This window comes from Colossoma macropomum, unplaced genomic scaffold (genome assembly GCF_904425465.1).
Source record: "Colossoma macropomum unplaced genomic scaffold, Colossoma_macropomum, whole genome shotgun sequence".
Lineage (NCBI taxonomy): Eukaryota > Metazoa > Chordata > Actinopteri > Characiformes > Serrasalmidae > Colossoma > Colossoma macropomum.
The window spans coordinates 37820839-37842420 of record NW_023494790.1 but is presented as its reverse complement, the minus strand read 5'-3'; the positions used below and the strand labels follow the sequence as shown (position 1 = coordinate 37842420).

The 21582-nt window shown below is 40.2% G+C and overlaps 1 protein-coding gene across 1 annotated transcript; it reads right to left on the bottom strand.

The window, feature by feature from the left end:
* Positions 1-1803: 1803 nt before the first annotated feature.
* tlcd3bb (TLC domain containing 3Bb) lies at positions 1804-19575 on the bottom strand. The gene is made up of 7 exons (XM_036571791.1): positions 19271-19575; positions 15290-15493; positions 13529-13612; positions 11807-12029; positions 8588-8683; positions 4305-4414; positions 1804-2825 (listed from the first exon to the last, which is right to left on the bottom strand). The coding sequence occupies exons 2-7, from the start codon at positions 15412-15414 to the stop codon at positions 2558-2560; spliced, it is 906 nt and encodes a 301-aa protein (XP_036427684.1). The 5' UTR covers positions 15415-15493; positions 19271-19575; the 3' UTR covers positions 1804-2557.
* Between the last annotated feature and the right edge of the window lie 2007 nt (positions 19576-21582).

Here is a 21582-nt window from a genome sequence, read left to right as displayed (position 1 = left end):
GATTAAAAACTCCAGCAGCACTGCTGTGTCTGATCCACTCATACCAGCACAACACACACTAACACACCACCACCACATCAGTGTTACTGCAGTGCTGGGAGTGATCCACCACCCAAATAGTACCTGCTCTGTGAGGGTCCATGGGGGTCCTGACCACTGAAGAACAGGGTAAAAGGGGGCTAACAAAGTATCAGAGAAACAGATGGACTACAGTCTGTAACTGTAGAACTACAAAGTGCACCTATATAGTAAGTGGAGCTGATAAAATGGACAATGAGCGTAGAAACAAGGAGGTGGTCAGAATGTTATGCCTGACCGGTGTAGGTGATCAGTTCTTTTCTTTTTACCTAAAAAGTCAGGGGTTATGTTTTAGTTTACACAATATTACATATATTCATGTATAGATACATACGGTAGATAGTGCTGGTAAAGATAAACCCGAAAATGCTGCCTTAAAGTCACACGTTTGGCCTCAGAGCAGGACTTTCGAGCCAAATCCTTCCCTTTAACTTTATGCTTGGTTTGCTAAGCTTTAGCCAGGCCATCTATTAACAATGCACTGTTGTCTACTAAAGAATACATTCCAGATCCCTGAGCTGCCTCTTCTCTCAGACAGACAGGGCTCAGAGACATTTTAGGGGCTTTGTGTTTCGACTTATATTTATTTATGTATTTGTTTTTAAATGAGACGTGTCTTGCGAAGTTTTCTCGAAGGTCGTAAAGCTCAACAGTGTCGTCCTCTTTTGAAAATCTGTGAGATCTTGCCTATAAAATCTCTTCTGCATTTATTGCCGGTTGTTTATTTGCTGTGACGGAGGGTCTACGGATGAAAACGTAACCTTTAAATAAGATGCAGATTCAGACACAGATTTTTCCATCACAAGCTGATTTCCATCAAGCTTATTATGTCTTGCAGGCAACACAGACATGCCTAGAGTCGTATGCAAAAGTGATATGTTTTGTTGATTCTGTAAGTCCACATCATCTACAGAGAGCACAACTGTACACATTTTAATGCACCATTTCTGTGTATTTGCTGAATTTAACATATTGGAAATAAGCTAAAAATATAAAATGTGCCTTAACTTCTGCACAGGCCATTTTATGTTTTTCCCAGTATCTTAAATTCAGCAAATAAACATGAACCGTGCATTAAAATGTGCAGAAGTGCGTTCACTGTAGATCCTATTTGTCAAACACAAGGCCCGTGGGCCAGATCAGGCCTGTGACACAATCTAAACCAGCCCTCGAAGTTATTTTGATTTTATCTTAATACACGGAGATTCACTCGAAAGAGGCCCCGAATATTCTGCTGTAACTCCCGTTAGGATGAAGCAATCCCAAAAATACGCTACATACCTGGACGTATATGTAATCGATTGCAATACATGCGATGCTGGAAGTGATCTCAGTTTTCTGCCAGACACATGAAGGGGTACGGGGGTCTGCACCTGGAAGTTGCAAAGGGAGGTTAAACGTGGCGACGGCTGTCTGGTGCCCCCTCATCGCTCCGACGCAGGGGCATCCCGGCTTGTTCGAAGCTCCATAGACTGAGGAGCTCATTGCACATCGTTTCGTTCTCTTTGCTTCGTCCTAGTGAGAGTTATTACAGAATATTCAGGGCCTCTTTCAAGTGAATCTCCCTATATTAGCCCATTTCACAATCAGCAGCACTACAATCCCCAGCATGCACTGCAACGTAATTTGCACTGACACAGCAGTTTTTTACCCAGTTGCACACATCATATCACCAAACACACCAGCTGTGTTTCAGCTGCAGTTCAACCAACGTAAACACTATAAACACTATAAACACCCAGCAGCTCAGAAACTGATCCCAAGAGTTAATGAACTTGCAGCAAAGAAAAAATGTTAGTCGAGACCAGACACACAGGTAGGTTTAACAGACCTACATTCTGGGGACATTTAAAGAGATTTAACAGTTATCTGTAGCTAATGCAGCCTAAATACATCAAGTATTTACATGTCATTTTTGAAGGTTTACTACAAGTGTCTATATTTTGCTGTTGACGTTTTGGTGTATTAATACATAATTGATCTCGGATTTGTTGAGATGTTTTTAAACGGCTCTTTTAGTGGTCGAGTTTGGCACCCCTGCTGTAGATGATGTGGACTTACAAAATCAACAAAACATGTCACTTGACTTTTGCATACGACTCTATACAGTCGTCATGACGACCCCTTTAGTGCCTTAAAATGCATAATCATGATGCATATTGCCTCGGTTTGCTCAAGCGTGTGCGGCTGACACAGGCTTGGCTGTTGTGCAAACACTACCGGGAGTTTATTATGGTTGAGTCTTTTTTCCGGCACGGCTCTCGTTCGTCTACTAAAGCGCTCCTAGATGCAGTTTATGGGTCTCAGAGCTAAACGCAGTGCTGTGCTGTATCATAGTGTAACAGCGCGACTGCTCCACTGCGGTTCCCACTCAGGTCCAGCTCTGCTCCGGATTCCGTGTCATTCAGGCTCATTTTGTGATGTAGTTCATCTACAACATTTTGTCCATCCAGAGTCTCTTCTGCTGCTCCTCCTCCTCTCAGTGGCTCATGTTGGTGGGCGTGTCCAGAGCAGCCACCTGACTGCTGTAGCCGTTGGCCGGCCAAGGGGACGGGAAGGGGCCGCGCGCGTCCGGGCAGGAAGAGGTGGACGGTCGGGGGCGCGTGGAGCGGCCGGTGAACAGGCGCAGAGCCCCCCTGCAGATGAGGGAGAACCAGTAGAGCTGAGGAGCCATGAGGAACAGCGCCCCCGCGTTACACTGCCAGGGCACCGCCAGCGGAACCAGGTAGAAGGGGATGGAGGCGTATCTGCAAACAGAGACAAGAAACAGAAAGAAAGGTTCTGACAGACAGAAGGAGAGAAAAGTGCTCAGACTACCAGCCCAAAGCTTGGAACCACTTATCACACTCATCATTTTTGCTAAATACTTCAGTTATGATTTATGAATTTTACTCTCTATTACAGGAAATATTTAAATAATGCACTGTAAAAATCAGTTCATACTAATTTACAAGTGATCTGCCTTGAAATTTGATCACATTTCAAATACAAAGCATTCTAGATATTAATTTTATTTTAGTTTCATTTTGCATACTAATTTTGTTAGAGTTTTCTGGATATTTAATTTATTAGAACTTTGTTCTGTATATTCATTTATTACAGGGTTATTCTAGATATTATTTTTACTAGCTTAATTCTAGATGTTAATTAGAACTTTATTCTGGATATTAATTATTCTGGCTTTTTTCTAGATAGTCGCTTTATAAAACCTCCATTCTGGATATTCATTTCTTACATAGAACTTTTCATTTATTAAACAGAACTTGTTCCTGGATATAAATTTTGTTATAATTCTCTTTTGAATAATATTGTTAGAAGTTTATTCTGGACATTTATTTTATTAGAAATTCTTTCTGCATATTAATTTCAGTAGAACTTTATTCTAGATATTAATTCTATTACAAGTTCATTCTGGATATAAATTTTTTTATACGTTCATTTTGATACTAATTTTATTCTATTTTATTCTGGATATAAATTTGATTAGAACGTAATTTTAAATGTTAATTCTACTGGAACCTCATTTTGGATGTTCATTTTGATATTAATTTTATTATATTTCGTTCTGGATATTCATTTTAGTAGAACCTCTTTCTGGGTTTTACCTTTTGTTTTACCTTTATTCTAGACATTTATATTATTACAACTTCATTCTGGAAATAAATTTTAATTAAACTTTACTTTGGATAAGAATGTCAGTAGAACTTAATTCTGCATATAAACTTGATGGGATAATTCTAGATATCAATTCTATTAGAACTTCATTCAATATTAATTTTATTATATTTCATTCTGGATATTAATTTTAGTAGAACTTCTTTCTATATTGTCTGTCATAATATAATCCCTTTGTTCTAGATATTAAAGTTATTAGAACTTCATTCTGGATGAAGATGGATCGACAACTTCTTCCTGGACTTTTATTGTCTCTTAACTTTTGATGTTCTACAGTTTTCTCAGTCATTTCAGAATCATCTACAGCTCTGTTCACCATTCTGTTGAACATGTGAAGGTGCACAGGACCAGCATCATATTAGAATATCTTCATCTATCTGTTTGATCGGTTTTACGTTATTGAACACGCCGATTTCAATCTTTGGAGAGGTAGTGTTTGTTGCACACACAGCTGTCCTGTTTTGAAAACTGAGAGAGAGAGAAGGTGAGAGTGAGAGAGACAGAGAAAAAGAGAGAAAGAAAGCCAGAGGAAGGGATGTGAAGAGCCATACCTGCCATAAACATAGTAGAGGTAGGGGAAGAGAAGGACTCGACAGATGAAGAAAGTGATCAGCATGAGCGCCCCATTCACTTTGTGAAGTAGCGTGTGCTGCTGCTTGTACTGAGAGAGAGTGCAAGTGAAAGGGTAAACACAAACAAGCAATCCAACTCGAAAGAAGACTGAAGAAATGAGGCAGAGAGAAAGAAAAATGAACGTGAAAGGCTGACAAAAGAAGAGTTTATGGTGTGTCGTCTGAAAAGGGCACAGTTACCAAAGACTACACTTATATACGCCGATCAGGCATAACATTATGACCACCTCCTTGTTTCTACTCTCACTGTCCATTTTATCAGCTCCACTTACTATATAGGTGCACTTTGTAGTTCTACAGTTACAGACTGTAGTCCATCTGTTTCTCTGATACTTTGTTAGCCCCCTTTTACCCTGTTCTTCAGTGGTCAGGACCCCCATGGACCCTCACAGAGCAGGTACTATTTGGGTGGTGGATCATTCTCAGCACTGCAGTAACACTGACGTGGTGGTGGTGTGTTAGTGTGTGTTGTGCTGGTACGAGTGGATCAGACACAGCAGTGCTGCTGGAGTTTTTAAACACCTCAGTGTCACTGCTGGACTGAGAATAGTCCACCAACCAAAAATATCCAGCCAACAGCATCCTGTGGGCAGCATCCTGTGACCACTGATGAAGGACTAGAGGATGACCAACACAAACTGTGCAGCAGCAGATGAGCTATCGTCTCTGACTTTACATCTACAAGGTGGACTGACAAGGTAGGAGTGTCTAATAGAGTGGACAGTGAGTGGACACAGTGTTTAAAAACTCCAGCAGCACTACTGTGTCTGATCCGCTCGTACCAGCACAACACACACTAACACACCACCACCACGTCAGTGTTACTGCAGTGCTGAGAATGATCCACCACCCAGGAGGAGCTGAAAAAATGGTCAGTGAACATAAAAACAAGAAGGTGGTCATAATGTTATGCCTGATCGGTGTATAAACAGCAAAGTATGTATAGAAGAAAAAGCAGCCCTAAAACAACTAAAATAAAAATGAACGTAAAGTAAAACAGGTGATCGTCAGCCAAGCCGTGACGGTGCCGTCGGCAACAGATAAACAAAAACAAAGTAAAACTAACAAGAAATGAGTGATGATTTGTAGTAAAGCCTACTTTCCTTTCCAACTGTATGAACTTTCAAACACAAATAAAAACAAAAGTACCTTTCCAAAAAAACCTGAGTATAAGAAAAGCAGCAGCTCAAAACACTGAGCGACTTATACACACTTAAAAAAGATGGTTCCTCAAGGGTTCTTCAGTAAATGCAGTGGTGCTATTTAGAACAAAGAGTTCCATATAGAACTATTTCATGATTAAATGGTTCTTTGTACAGTAAAATTGCTCTTCAGATTGATGGAGAATGTGCTGTATATGGTTCTATATAGACCCTTTTTGAAAATGGTTCTCTATAGCACCAAAAAAGGGTTCTTCTACTGTTACGATGTCAGGCTTGTTACAATTCAAGAACCCGTATTGGTGCTATATAGAACCCTTTGACTGAAAAATTGATTTCACCATCAATCTGAAGAACCCTTTCATGATGCAAAGAACGCTTTAATCATGCAAATGGTTCTTTGAGTGATCTTTGGTATATATAAAACCATTTTCTTTACTAAAGAACCCTTGAAGAACCATCTTTATTAAGAGCATAAGCTGCAAAAACAGGCCAGGCAGTTTTGGATTCATTGTTTTTATGATTTCTTTTTGTTTTTATGTCACATTTGCATATATCCGCTTGTTCAGCCTACAGCACTTTAGCCCCGCCCACTCAAGTTATGAGGAGTGTTTAAGCCCTGACTGCTTTTGAATGCACCAGAGCCAATCAGAGCAGAGTTTATTTATACATGTACATATACAAATATACATACATATATATATATATATATATATATATATATATATATATATATATATATATATATATCGCTGTTGTCGGACAAAAAAAAACCTTGTATCTCCAAAATGGTAACTTTACAGGAGAAGGAAAAAACCTACTTTACTTCTAATGTAAGTCAATGGAACCAGAATTTTTTCCAAGTCATTTTCGGTTGTTTCTTTTGGTCCATTCATCATAAAATTTACACACAATGTTAAGGGCAAAAGGTATTTTCAAATTATGTCAAAAACTCAAAAATGACAAAAATGGAGATACAAGGTTTTGTCCCGACAGCAGTGATATGAAAGGCACAGTCTTAAAGGCACGGTAACAAAAATAGCTGGTTTAATTCTACGTGATACAGAGAGATTGGAAAATGGTCATGTAAAATGAATTGAACTGTTTTTGGTATATACAAACTACATACATGTCATAAGTGGACCTCTAAAACATAAGGTAAGTATACGATATGGGCCCTTAAGTATATGTAACTGAGTAAATGTAACCATGTCTAATATTAACTAGGCTACCTTGCATGAAAACTATTCTTTGGTTGAGGTACAGTTCTCAGGTCAGTTGGCATTTGCTTAATATTATCCTAATATCAGAATGAACCTATAAATAACTCCAAAGCCTGAATCATTTGTCATGCAGTTGACACACCACACCTATCTTAAACAGAGTCCTCTGCGTGCTCTTGAGAACCAGGACACACATTCAGCCATGTTATGTACAGGCGACGTACTTGGCCACGTGCCATGCTGCTCAATGCCCCGCAAAGATGGAGGGGGGGGGGCTAGAAAGGAGGATATTGCATCTAGTGTTAAAGCTCGTCTAAATTCAGGAGGCTATATTCAGCTGTGAGAGGCTCCGAGAGGGTGGCTGGGAAAGCCGTATAGACTGGAGGAACATGCACAAAGACTTCAGTGAAAAATCTAATTTATACAATACAATTATCCTTTTACACCAAATGTAGCCAAGATATATTCAGTGCCCGAGGTTTGCTTTTTTAGTTTCACACTAAAGCTACACTATACGGCTAACAGCATCCAGTCTTTCTAATGAGTTCATTCAGCTAAGGTGCATCTATTGCTGACACTGCGAATCAATTGGGTCAATTTAAGGATGGACCAATAGAATGGGACGCTCTGGAGCAGCCGCACATGATGGGGGTGTTGGGCTGTGGAGCAGTGGAACTGTGTTCTCTGGAGTGATGGAGCTCCATCTAATACCTTTGGGATGAGTTGGGGTGATCCAGAACTGACCATCCAACATCATGTTGTGTCAAGTTGCCAAGAAATCCCCCCCCCTCCCCCCAAATTTAATCGTCACCAGTTTCACCCGCTACCCCAATCACACGATACCACCAGCTCTAGGAGGGTGAAGGCTAACACAGGCTTCCTCCCAGACCTGTGAAGCTCCACCACATCTTTTCAAACTGCCACTAACGCAACGTCATTGGACAGCTGAACGCGCTCGGAGGAAAGCGCCAACCGCCAGATCTGTTATGTCAGCTAACAGATGCCTGCGCTGACTAGCTTCATGTTAGGCAATGGGGGGAGACGGGGGGCCATCCTACCCACCCAGAGAGCGAGGGTAATTGTGCTCGCTTGGACTCCTGGCCACGGACAGCTGTAGCATCACCAGGGACTTGAACTCGCGATCTCCTGATGACAGGACCAACGCTTAGACGGTTGCAAGTTGCCAAGTAATCTTAAAAAGACTTGTTTATGTGGTTTCTCACATTGTATGACACTGTTATCTAAAAATTCTGAAAACTGTTTTTAGCTATGTGAGGTACATTTGCACAATGCTAAACGATAATTTTGAGCTCATTTGTCAGCTACATTAGCACTGTAGCTCCAGTGCAAAACTAAAAAAGCAAACTCTAAACACCAAACATGTCTTAACCGATCGACTACATTTAGTGGGGAAACTACGCAAATCTCATTTTTTGCCAAACCATGACTGGAGCTGCCTTAAAACAAAACAGACGTTCTTTAAATGTGCGCAAGGTATCTCAGACATAAAAGATCTAGCCTTCAGTCTTGAGAGTGCACGGCACACTTCAAGTCAGGACTTGCATATTGACAAGCATTCTATTTTCACTTTGCCTCGGCCTACAGAGACTCCCTAAGATTTCCATGCCAAGTCAGCAGCTGCTAATTGCAGCCTGTCCCTCATGACCAGGCCATAAAAGACGCATTAAGGTACAATGTAATCACCGCACTCTAAATATTGCATGCGCCATTGTTTAAGACAAGGCGAGAGTGATGAATCAGTATAAAAATGCCACGGGTGTGGAGTGAAAAACACTCGTCTGATCAATAATGGATGTACCTGAATGAGGATTTTGCCTAGGCAGACGGAGGGAGTGCTGAGTTCAGCCAGGAACATGACGCCCTGGAAGTAATCGCCCTTCCCCTGCCTCCAGAACTGCGAGAGGGAGATCAGACATCATACGGTTAGTGCATGGCATCAACGCAAGGCTCCAGATCAAGCTTAAGCTCAGGTTATAGTGGTCAAAGTAACTCTTGTGCTCCAGAGTCAGTACAGCATATTAATGTTAATTATTTCATAATTTATTTTTTTTCCCCAAATTCCAAAGGTCTCGAAGCTGAAAAGTAGTACACTCCTCCGAGGCTACGGAGGACTGCCAGGGTTCTCATTAATATTCATGCTGCCTCTTCGTACGTTTTGGAACAGTTTATTTTCAGAAGCCACACTCTGATTCTGGGTATTTAAATGAGCGGCACTTGTGACGTCAGGTCTAACAGTGGAAAACAACCAGAATCAAGGCTGGAAATCTAACAGGCTTCAAGCTAGAGCAGAGATCACGCTGACATCCCCATATGGAAAAAAATATATTCTAATTGTATTTATCAAATATATTTTTGCAATATATGAAAACTGCCAAAAATGTATTTGTTAAGTATATAATGTGTATAAAATGCACTTATTTGTTACTATATTTTTTAAACTAAAGTCACAGATATAATTAATATACATGAACTGAATGAACGGTGCTGACTTTGAATTAACTGTGTACGTATGCAGTAAGACACTCACAATGTATTTCAAATAAACAAGATATCAAACCATAACGCCATTTTAGTATCAATACCTACAACACTCGCATTTGTCATGGTAAAGGTTCATCTGATCATATTTAAAATATCAGGTATCAAACAGTAAAGTGCATTAGACAGGATTTTGACTTTTCATGCATTTTCAAATGTATCTGATAAACACATTTACATACATTTATTTGTGTATGGTACATTTCTCTGTGTAATATTTCTCCATACATTTAAAATAAATGCATTTTAGAATATATTTGGTTTATATGGCGACATATCCTGAAATATATTTTAGAGTTTGTAATGTATTTCAGCATAGACTGCAATGTATTTGAAATGTATAAAAATACATGTCCATATGTTTTTTTCCAGATGGGACTGCATTGTAAAGATCTGATAGAACCACATGGAGAAAGGTCAAAGCAACACGAGGGGAAACAAGCATTCAGACACTTTTGTTTGTGTTATCTGATATACTTCCAGTACACGTATCCACACACACGATGTCTTTTGACTCTGTGCAAAAAAGTAGTCACATTCACAACAAGTAGCAATCATGGTGAAGGTGAAATTCTCAGAGACCTTGTGTGGTGTTGATGTGTGTGTTACTCAGTGGTCTGCTGGACCCACCACATTATTGTTTATTTAAACCAATACAGCCATAACAATTTATGTAAAAATACTAGATGTTGAAAATATCACAAGTGTCCAGCGTAGGGTTCTCCTTTAGCAGCTGTAGCCAGTCAGCAGCCTGTCCATGTTGTCTACCCTCACAAACACACACACACACACACACACACACACTAAGAGCAGGCCATGTAGGAGGAGAACAGAGTGAAGGACACAGCACCTCCACACTTTTACTCCCCGCAGGTTCACCCAACACCACATGTGTAATATAAATGTGTGGGGGGTGAACAGAGTGAAGACACTGAAAATGGGTGATTTTATATGTTCTTCACAGAAAATGAGCAAAGAACAAGAATCTGAGGTTGGAATAATAATAAATCACATCATTTTTTTCTGTTTCTTTTGGTAAACATTGAACATGTCCCACAGAAAAACAACAACAACATTTGAACAGAAAAAGCTACAGAGCCCTAGCAAAGACTTAAATGTCCCGATCAGTACAGTATTGTTCAATAATATGCAAGTTTATGGAGCCACAACTACTCGTCCCTGGACAGGTGAGCCATGTAAGATTTCTCTACTGATAAGCAGAGTAACAATAAGCAATGAACTGCACCTCTGTCATCTCTGTTCCTACACACCTATATAACTCCTCTGCTAAAGAAGCTCAGAGATGGGTGTCTAAAATCTACACACGGCATTTAGAGAAATCAGAACTCGTACTCGTGGAACGATGTACTTCAGCGGTGTGACGAAACTAAAACAGAACTCTTAGGCCATAATTCAGTTAAACATGGCCGGAGAAACACCAACAGTGAAGCTTGGCGGTGGGAGCACTGTGTTATGGGGCTGCTCTCTGCAAACAGTATTAGAGCATTACACACCATCAGGAGATATTAGAGGATTTTGAAATTGCAAGTCCAACCTTGTCACGTTATGGAATTGAAGATGGTTTGCTGAGAAAAATAAAACCACAACTTTGCAAAAAGCGAATTACTTCTTACCGCAGACGTCTTAAAGCTGCAGCTGCCAACAGCAAACCTCACACGCCTACAGCACATAAACTGTGGAATTCATCACCATTTCCTGTGTACAATATAATCAATACTCCATGTGGAATACTTGAAAAATATCTATAGAGAGTAAAGATTTTTTTCTTTTCTATTTATAATGTTTATATTGTTAACTCCTCACCATCCCATGTATAATATAAATCAGTAGTTTTTACTTTTAGTAATATATATATTGTCTATATAGTAACAAGTAACAACCTTCAAACCTTGTTAAGTAATTAATAAGGTTAATTACTTTGTTGGTGATTCTCTTGTTACTTCTTTCTTGAGTGCCTTGCTGTCTCTTTACTGCAGTAGCGCTGTGAATTTCCCCGTTATGGGACTAATAAAGGATTATCTTATCTTAAACTTTGCAACAGAGTTCCAGTGTTATTCATTTGTGGTGCCTGAATATATTTTTATACATAACTTTGTTTATGTGTTTGAATACACACTGAATACATTTATAAATATACATGTTTTTTGGTCTGTAATTCTAAGTACACAGTTAAAAGCCATTATGTGTGTATAAGTGAACTGGAAACACACACTGGAAGTTTATTAAACAATAAAACCAAAAGTGTCTGAATACTAGCTTCCCCTCACTGCAACTGCGCAGGACTGTCTTTACGGATCTTTATGTCAATCTTAAGTCAAGTTATTATGCGGGACAAACCCAGCACTGCTTTCTGTTCTAAGACCAGCTTCAATCTAGGTCAAAAATCTGGCCGGACGTTTTCCTTTTCCACACAGCTACAAAACCAAGAAGTGTGCCAGTGCGCCATGGCGACAGTTACCACAGAGATGGGGAAGCACACAGTGACCATGACGACGTGGTGTAAGACCATGAGGAACTCTCGGCGGAGGTAGCTGGTCAGCACCACGAACTTCGACTTGGGGCCGTTGTCCACCTCGTGACCTTTGACCTGAAGCTTGTGCCAGTAGCACAGGAACATGGCATAGATGTCGTACACAAAGTAGGGCACAGCGAACAGGATGTACGAGCTGGTGAGCCAGTGCCTGAGAGATGGAGAGAAGGGCAGAAAGCAAGTTTTACAGGTTAATGCAGCTTTTTTACAATCTTATACCAGATTACTGACGTCTGTCCAAGGATAGAGAATTTCAATACACAGAAAAAAGAACAGAAAACACTAAAACGGATTTTTACAGAGAATAAAAAACTGAAAATGCAGCACAAAGAAGTGACAAATACTGTTTTAGAAAGAAAAGCACAAAGAACTGCAAAATTACTGTTTTTAAAAAGAAAAGAATGAAGAACAGATAAAATAAAGATAAATAATAAAGAAAATACAGATTATTCAGAAATCAATAATATTTATTATTTAGAAAGAATAGGGGGCGGCACAGTGGCGCAGTGGGTAGCACTGTCGCCTCACAGCAAGAAGGGCCTGGGTTCGATTCCCGGCCGGGCGACCAGGGTCATTTCTGTGTGGAGTTTGCCTGTTCTCCCCGTGTCTGCGTGGGTTTCCTCCGGGTACTCCGGTTTCCTCCCACAGTCCAAAAACATGCAGTCAGGCTGATTGGACATGCTGAATTGCCCCTAGGTTTGAGTGAGTGTGTGACTGTGTATGTCTGCCCTGTGATGGACTGGCGACCTGTCCAGGGTGTATCCTGCCTTCTGCCCAATGACAGCTGGGATAGGCTTATCCTTCTGGGTCCCCACCGCGACCCAGAAGGATAAGCGGTTTAGATGATGTATGTATGTATTTAGAAAGAATAAATAATAAAAAAACAATAAAAGCTGATTCTTTGGTAAAAAAGAAAAAAAATAACAGATAAAATATAGTTTTTTAGAAAGAAATCAATAAAGAACTGGTAAAATTTTGACTCTAGTAAGAACGAAATAGATCTGATTGATAAAATATTAATTTTTTAAGAAAAACGGTCCTACTTTAGTTCACAGAATTAGATATTGCATAACATGTTTAATACAAATATTATTTACTTAGGATTTGTGGTTAACATATGAGATAAATAAATGGTCACAACATCAAAACTGACCCAAAGAGCTGGCGTTTGTTAATTACATGTTAACCACATCATTAACTGTTGACGTCTTTTGGTCGGTCCACTTAAACATGTGACCCTCATGCGCTGTGAGCTAAGGGCTGTTTTTCTCAGTAATGGCAAAATATCATATCATGCATGACTCTCGAAATATTAATGGATAATAGTGTCTGACCACATCTGCGCAAGTTCTAAACAGCAGTGCTTATGTTCTGTAGAGCTCTGCAGACAAACCAGTGAAAATACAGTCACAGGGAGAGATGGTGGTATTGACTAAGTCTTCCTTTATCCAGTTACTCACTGGTATCACTAGTGTGGTGCATTAAAAATTCATGATTTGTCTAGAAAACTGAATTATCCCCCTAAGACATTCGACTATGTCCTACATGTCCTAGTACTGTTAGCTTATAAACCCAAGGCGTGTGCCAAATCTTATGATTTTCAAGATTTTATAAAGATTCACTTGGTGTGAATAAAAAGGGCATGCTTACTGATCCTCAATGATGTCATCACAGGAAGTTGAGATGATGTAACCAGCCGAGGAAGCCATGACAGCTTGGACGGACGACACCAACCTTGTGGGTATATGATGCACAAGTCAATAACCACACTAAAGTCAACTGAGCTAATATTCTGAGTAGTTTTGCCATCATGTTTCAGACGTCTGAGCCTTTAGACATTAAAGCCAAAGAGTTTCATCCTGATCTGCACCATCCTGCACTTCAAGCTTAAACTGTGTCACCTCCAGTCTAAGATAAATAAATATCCAATCGAATATGTGCGCCTCAGCTCTCTAATCTTTTTAAGTATGTAAATAATTCAGAATAAAATAAGTATAATTGATAAAGCACTAATACAAAAATAAGTCAAAGGCTCAATAACTGCATTATTGCAATTATTATCGCTCCACAAGAGCATTAGTGAGGTCAGGATGGTCAGTTCTGGATCACTCCAACTCATCCCAAAAGTACTGGATGGAGCTCCATCACTCCAGAGAATGCAGTTCCACTGCTCCACAGCCCAATGCTGGGGGGGCTTTATACCCCTCTAGCCCACACTTGGCATTGGGCATGGAGACCTTAGGCTCATGTGCAGCTGCTCCAGAGCGTCCCGTTCTACTGGTCACTGCCTTTCTATGGAGATTATTCAAGCTGTGCACAATAGAATGGCTGTGTCAGCAATAGATACATACAGGTTATAAACATATAACCTCTTGCAACGTTTGTTGATTATGTAAAGAAGGTGTCACTACATTAGTTTGATTACTGATTATCTATTACACCGATCAGGCATAACATTCTGACCACCTCCTTGTTTCTACGCTCATTGTCCATTTTATCAGCTCCACTTACTATATAGGTGCACTTTGTAGTTCTACAGTTACAGACTGTAGTCCATCTGTTTCTCTGATACTTTGTTAGCCCCCTTTTACCCTGTTCTTCAGTGGTCAGGACCCCCATGGACCCTCACAGAGCAGGTACTATTTGGGTGGTGGATCATTCTCAGCATTGCAGTAACACTGACGTGGTGGTAGTGTGTTAGTGTGTGTTGCGCTGGACTGAGTGGATCAGACACAGCAGTGCTGCTGGAGTTATTAAACACCTCAGTGTCACTGCTGGACTGAGAATAGTCCACCAACCAAAAATATCCAGCCAACAGCGTCCTGTGGGCAGCATCCTGTGACCACTGATGAAGGACTAGAGGATGACCAACACAAACTGTGCAGCAGCAGATGAGCTATCGTCTCTGACTTTACATCTACAAGGTGGACTGACAAGGTAGGAGTGTCCACAATGGACAGTGAGTGGACAGGTCCGCACCGCTGTGTCGATCCACTCGTACAGCACAACATACACTAACACACCACCACCACGTCAGTGTTACTGTAGTGCTGAGAATGATCCACCACCCAAATAGTACCTGCTCTGTGAGGGTCCATGGGGGTCCTGACCACTGAAGAACACGGGTAAAAGGGGGCTAACAAAGTATCAGAGAAACAGATGGTCTACAGTCTGTAACTGTAGAACTACAAAGTGCACCTATATAGTAAGTGGAGCTGATAAAATGGACAATGAGCATAGAAACAAGGAGGTGGTCAGAATGTTATGCCTGATCGATGTATATTAAAGTTACCTTGTATTTCTCTTCTCTCTCTCATCCCCTCACCCCTCTGCCCACCCCATTTTCTCCAGAACGTGTTTGTCATTTTTTGTTTTATGTATTTTGTCTCATGTGGTGTCAAAGTTATTTACCTGGCAGACACTGTAACAGCATCTCCCTCGCTCCATCTCAGACCAGGCAGCCGCTTCAGACACTGCTTAGACAAAAGGAAAAGCCCTGGGAAAAAAACAGAGCCCGCGGCCAGGATGAACAGCATGGTCCCAGGTGGCCGAGCTCGGGCGACGCTGCGTTCAGAAAGAGCTCGGACTGTTCAAGAAGGTCTGCCCTCTCCGCCTCTGCAGGAGAAGACAGAACTAATAAGGGATTTAACGATACAAATCCGTTCAGGTTCAACACGATTCTTGATTCTGAGTTCAGGATTCGATTTCTGATATTTTATGTGATAAAAAACATCTTAAATACAGAGATGTAATTAATTATATAACACACAGACCGGTTCAGCTCAGAAAAATACATATCACTTCAAAACAAAAGACTGCAAAACACAAAAACCTGAATAAAACACAATATTGGGGCTGAGAGACTAAATCACAATTTAACACAATGCAATTTTCAAATCACAAGACCTGCAATTTTTTAAATTATAGCCTACATGATTAAAAACATCTAAAGTTTGAGATGTAGAAGAGTTAGACCAATCAGACACAACAAAACATCCATGTGTTGTGACATCACAACCGCAACTTACTGACAGTCTCACACGCTATGTTCAGGGGTCAAGCCTCAAGCCAGAAAAGGTGGTTATTCAAAAAATAGGCCTGAAACTTAACTTTTAGAAAGTAATCACAATTTAAATCACATATTACTAAAATCGCAATTAGATTTTGTCCCCAAATCGTTCAGCCCTACACTATATTGCCCATGTGTCAAACACAAGGCCAGCGGGCCAGATCAGGCCCGCCACACAATCCTATCCGGCCCGCAAAAGTATTTTAATTTTCTACTAATATTAGCCCGTTTCACAATGTGCTGCACTACAGTCCCCAGCATGCACTGCAACATAATGTGCTCTGACTCTCCTACCCCAACAACAGTCTAAGGGACAGCAGTTACACCTCAGTTCTACACAATTCTGTGCAATTCCACACCAGTCATATCACCAAAATGCATTTCAGCTGCAGTTGAACCAACAAAAACACTGAATGTCAGCACAGCAGCTCAGAAACTGAGCCCAGGTCTTAATGAACCTGCAGCAAAGAAAGGATGCCAGTTGTCTAGATCAAGCAAATAGGTAGGTTTAAAAGACTGAGCACCTGGGGACCTTTACATTTAGAATATTTCAAGTGCCAAGCTCTACTACAAGTGTCTGTACTTTACTGTTGAAGTTTTTCATATTTTAAATAACCAATGATCAGTTTGGGATTACAGTATAACATTAATTAAAAATAAAATAAAAACATTTTTTTCTCTGGCCCATTTTGTAATATGGCCCTTTTACTGGCTGAGCTTCACACCCCTGCTATATTGCATGTCTCCACTCTATTGCAAACATCAATGAGTCAAAAAGCACAATTAAAATGTAAACTGATCGATGAACTGGTCACTGACAGTGGATTCCATGGAAGACTGTAAAGGAGAAACACTCAGAAGAGGGTGCATTAAAATTGTTATAGTCCTAATTATTAATGTGAAAACCTCTCTAGCTCAGGATTTATTACTGCGCTCCTCAGCTAGAACTGATCTGATGTGAAGTGCAGCACTTTGTGTGGAAACCCAGCCATTATGAATGCCTCAAATGGTCCCATATGTGACCCTGTCACAAGTGGAATAAGACTGCCACACGTGAGCCAGGTCACATGGCCGAGTCAGACCTTGTTTTTCTGTTGTTGTTGTTGTTCATAAAGATGACGGCAGCATATGTTGCTTTTCTGCAAAGCGATTTTATTCCATGCATAATATCACAATATATTATCTCTATATTAGCCTCTTTCTTTATAGTTCTGCTGTAGCTTTCTTTAAAAAAAAACACAGTCAGAAAAAAACAGATTTAATTCGCTCTGTAAATTTCTCATTCAGCACTTTTCTGCAGTGAAGCACCTGCCAAGAGGCTTCTGTTATAAATATAATGATATCTGAATCATTTTGGTATCAGTATATTGTTTTTTAAAAAACTGATCAGCATTAAACTAATGATTTGATTTTATTCAATCCATAATATGCCAGAATTGTACTCTAGAAGGGGAACTCCACCGACTTTTTAAGATTTCTATATAATTCAATCACTGAGATGTAAATTACATCATTCAGAGCGGTTTGATGTGATGTGGTCCACTTGCGGACTCAGATTTCTTCACAGTGATGCAGGTCACAACACAAATATAGCCACTTTATTTACTATCCAAAACCACCAGTGAGCTTACATGTGTCTTCTGAGTTTTTATATGTAAAATAAAACAGTGACAAATGTGAAAAAAATCTGAAAAACAGGCTTTTTTGGGGGACTATTTTCGCTCACAACACCCTGCATGTATCCCTCCACCATGAATGGATTTTAAGGCCAAAATCTTCTCAAAACTATTGTAAAACAATGTCTCTGTATTCATTACTATTTCATATAATGTAACCATAAATGCCTTAAAATAAATGGATTAAAATACATTTATGGTACAACTTTCTGTGAGGGAGCTTTTAGAGGTGGACGTCTGGTTCCTATCACCACCACTGTGAACAGTTCTGACTCGGTAAGTTTCTCTAGAACGGAGCGTTTCACACCAAACCACTCTGAACGACTCTGTTTACATCTCATTTAATTATGTAGAATTTTTGAAAAATTGGTGGAGTCCCCCTGTGTGCTGCGTCTATAGTAACACAGACAGCAATACTGAGACGCCAATAGAAACTGAAACTAGATCCACCTTTTGCTTTATGGAGAAACATTTATTTGCAGATTCAGTAAAGTAAATAAAGTGGAGGCATTTAAGTATAATAGCTCAGTGTTGCTTAAAGGGAAACTCCACCGATTCTTCAGAATTTCTGCATTCAGTGGTTAAGACATATACAGAGTCGTTCAGAGTAGTTTGGTGTGAAATTGTTCACAGTGGTGGTGATAGGAACCAGACGTCCACCTCTAAAAGCTTTTTTAAGTTAAACCATAAATGCATTTCAATCCATTCATGGTGGAGCGATGCATGAAAGGTGCTCAAAGGTAAAATAGTCCCCAAAGAAAACTGATAATTTTCAGATTCATGACTATTTTACCATCATCAACAATCCATATAAACACTCAGAAGACTGGTGTAGGTTCTATTTGGATAGTAAATAAAATGTCTATATTTGTGTTGTAGTCATGGACATTCTGAACATTTGGTGGAGCTCCCCTTTAAGTCCTTCCAATCAAACCAGGAGGGCACGAAAAAAAAGGCAAAAGCTGGAATGGAAGCAGGTGCATCTCCCTGCAAACCCTGACTGTGTGTGCTATATGCGGAAATCCAGCTAGTGGGAGCTGAGTGAGGTTAGCGCTCCTGAATGAGCTGCTGGCTGGGCAGAGGACGGATGAATGGAGTTTGTTGGGACACAGGCCCCACGGCTGGCCCAAAATAAAGACATTCAGAGCTGCGCAGCTCTGCAGATGCCTCTCTAAAGCAGCTTTCTGCCCCATAAACCTACCCGAGTGGTGTCATTAATGCTTCAGGGAGCAGATATTTGAGCCTGAGGTGCAAAACCGAGAGCAAAGGTGCCTCCAGAGGAGGCAGAGGAGGCAGAGGAGCTGCCCGAAATGCGCAATGCGCTATTCGGCTCTGTGTGTGGAGAAGCATAGAAGAGCAAAACAGACAAAAAAGCAACCTGTGAGGAAATTAAACGCCCGACATTAACGTTAATGCTCGGTGTGGCTCGCTTTTGGAGCAAATTTAGTCAGAAAGTTAGCTTCTTATTCGAATTACCCCGTTCCACCTTAAATGGTGCAGCAGTTAACGTTACATTCTGTAATGTGTGTAATGTAACTGCTGCACCATTTAAGGTGGAACGGGTAATTCGAATAAGAAGCTATGGGGCTTTGCTGGCTGTGGAGGTTATGTAGCCTGATTCTGGGAAACGGAATAAAACCAACATACGCGGTGTAGCGGTGTCCAGTCAGCGGCCTGGAGAAACTCGAGTCCCGGTGGAGGCGAGCAGCAAAGTCCGGCTCCCACCAACCCCGCTAACCGACATGGCTCACTGTTTTTCCCTCTCGGGTCCGTTAACGTTAGGCGGCTGAGATGTTTTGGCTCGTTAAAGATGCCGCTGCTCTCCCTCTCCGGTGTGGTTCATACAAATGTCGACCTTTAAGTCGCTTCGTCGACGTTTGTTTACTTTCTTATTTATTTTCTGTGGAGTTTTTCTGTAGTGTCGCTAAATCCGTCAGCTAACCGACAAACGAACAGTTTGAAAAAGACGGAGATTCTGCTGCCCCCCGCGCGTTATTATTTTCCCCCCACCCGTATTCAGGAAAGCCCCGCCCCCTCCTACGCTAGGATTGGCTGTTTTTTCCACCCTGGTTGGCGGTCCGCTGTTGTAAGTAGCCAATCGTAGCGGAGACGAGGCGGAATACGGGTGGGGAGAGAGATAACGGTCGTTTGTTATGATGCTACGGTTAGGGTTGTTCAAATCCAAACGTTCTGGAGTCGACTCCGAGTCGATTCCACACAATGTTTTTTAGATTTGATTAGAAACGCGTGTATATACACACACACACACACACACACACACACACACACACACACACACACACATATATATATATATGTACTGTCATATATATGAAACACATTCTCCATCAATCTGAAGAACGATTTCACCATGCAAAGAACCACGTAGGCATGAAATGGTTCTATATAGAGCTCATGCTTCTATTTACTAAAGAACATTTCTAAAAAAAATCTTTTTTAAGAGTGGACTCTTCAAACTGCCTTGCTAAGTTGTAATAGGTCACATAATCAAACTGACAGAAAAGGAGAGGTCCACAGAATTTTAATAAAATGGCTTTATTTGCATTGTGACCAGTATCACTGTAAAGAAATCTGAGTCTCTACAATAAACCATTTCATGTCAAACCACTCTGAATGACTCTTCACATCTTAAAATGGAATTATGTAGAAATTCTGAAATATCAGTGGAGTTCCCCTTTAAATGTTCTACTGTTCTGGAATACAATAGATGCATTTAATTACGTCAATGCATCGGTTTAATGCAGATAATTTTTTTAAATAAACAAGTGTCTGTATATATATATATATATATATATATATATATACACACACACACATATATATACATATATATATACACATACACATATATATATATATATATATATATATATCGACACTTGTATATATATCTGCACACACACACACACACACACTATATATATATATATATATATATATATTGTTCAATTCATGCCTAAATGGTTCTTTGCATGGTGAAATCGTTCTTCAGATTGATGGAGGAAAAAAGGGTTCTGCTATAGTTGTCAAGCTTGTAACAACAGAAGAACCATTTTTTGGCGCTGTAGAGAATCATTTTCAAAAAGGTTCTATATAGAACCATACACAACACATCTGAAGAACCATTTTATCATGCAAAGAACCATTTGAACATGACATGGTTCTATACGGAGCTCATGGTTCTAAACAGAACCACTCCCTTTACTAAAGAATCCTTGAAGAACCATCTTTTTAAGAGTGACAGATAAATGAGTCTATCTGCTGAAGAGGGTAGAGCCACACAGCGCTGTTTTAGCGGTCAGTGTTCACCACACAAACCTAGACAATCTGACCTTCACTTCTTATTTACCGTTATTTTACTGACTAAAAATAAGTATCTAAAGACAACACACAACAAAACCACATCCTCCAGCTGCTTCTTGCCTTCTTTATTTTTGTGGTGTTAGTTTTGCTTTATAATGAGAATTGGCTTAAAGGGGACTTCCACCTATTTCTCAAACTTCCTGCATAATTAAATGGTTAAGATGTAAACAGTGGTTCAGAGTGGTTTGGTGTGAAACGCTCTGTTCTAGAGAAACTTACCAAGTCAGAACTGTTCACAGTGGTGGTGATAGGAACCAGACGTCCACCTCTAAAAGCTCCCTCACAGAAAGTTACTACATGAAATGGTTATGAATTCACTGCCTGATGACTGAGACACTGTTTTACGATAGTTTTGCGAAGCATTTGGCCTTAAAATCTATTCATAGTGGAAAGATACATGCAGGGCGCTGTGAGGCAAAACAGTCCCCAAAGAAAACTTCTATCACTGTTTTTCCATCCACATTCCATGTAAACTCAGAAGACTCGTGTAGTTTCTCTGGTGGTTCTGGATAGTAAATAAAATGTCTATATTTGCATTGTAGTCATGGCGACCCCTGGTTCCTATCACCACCACT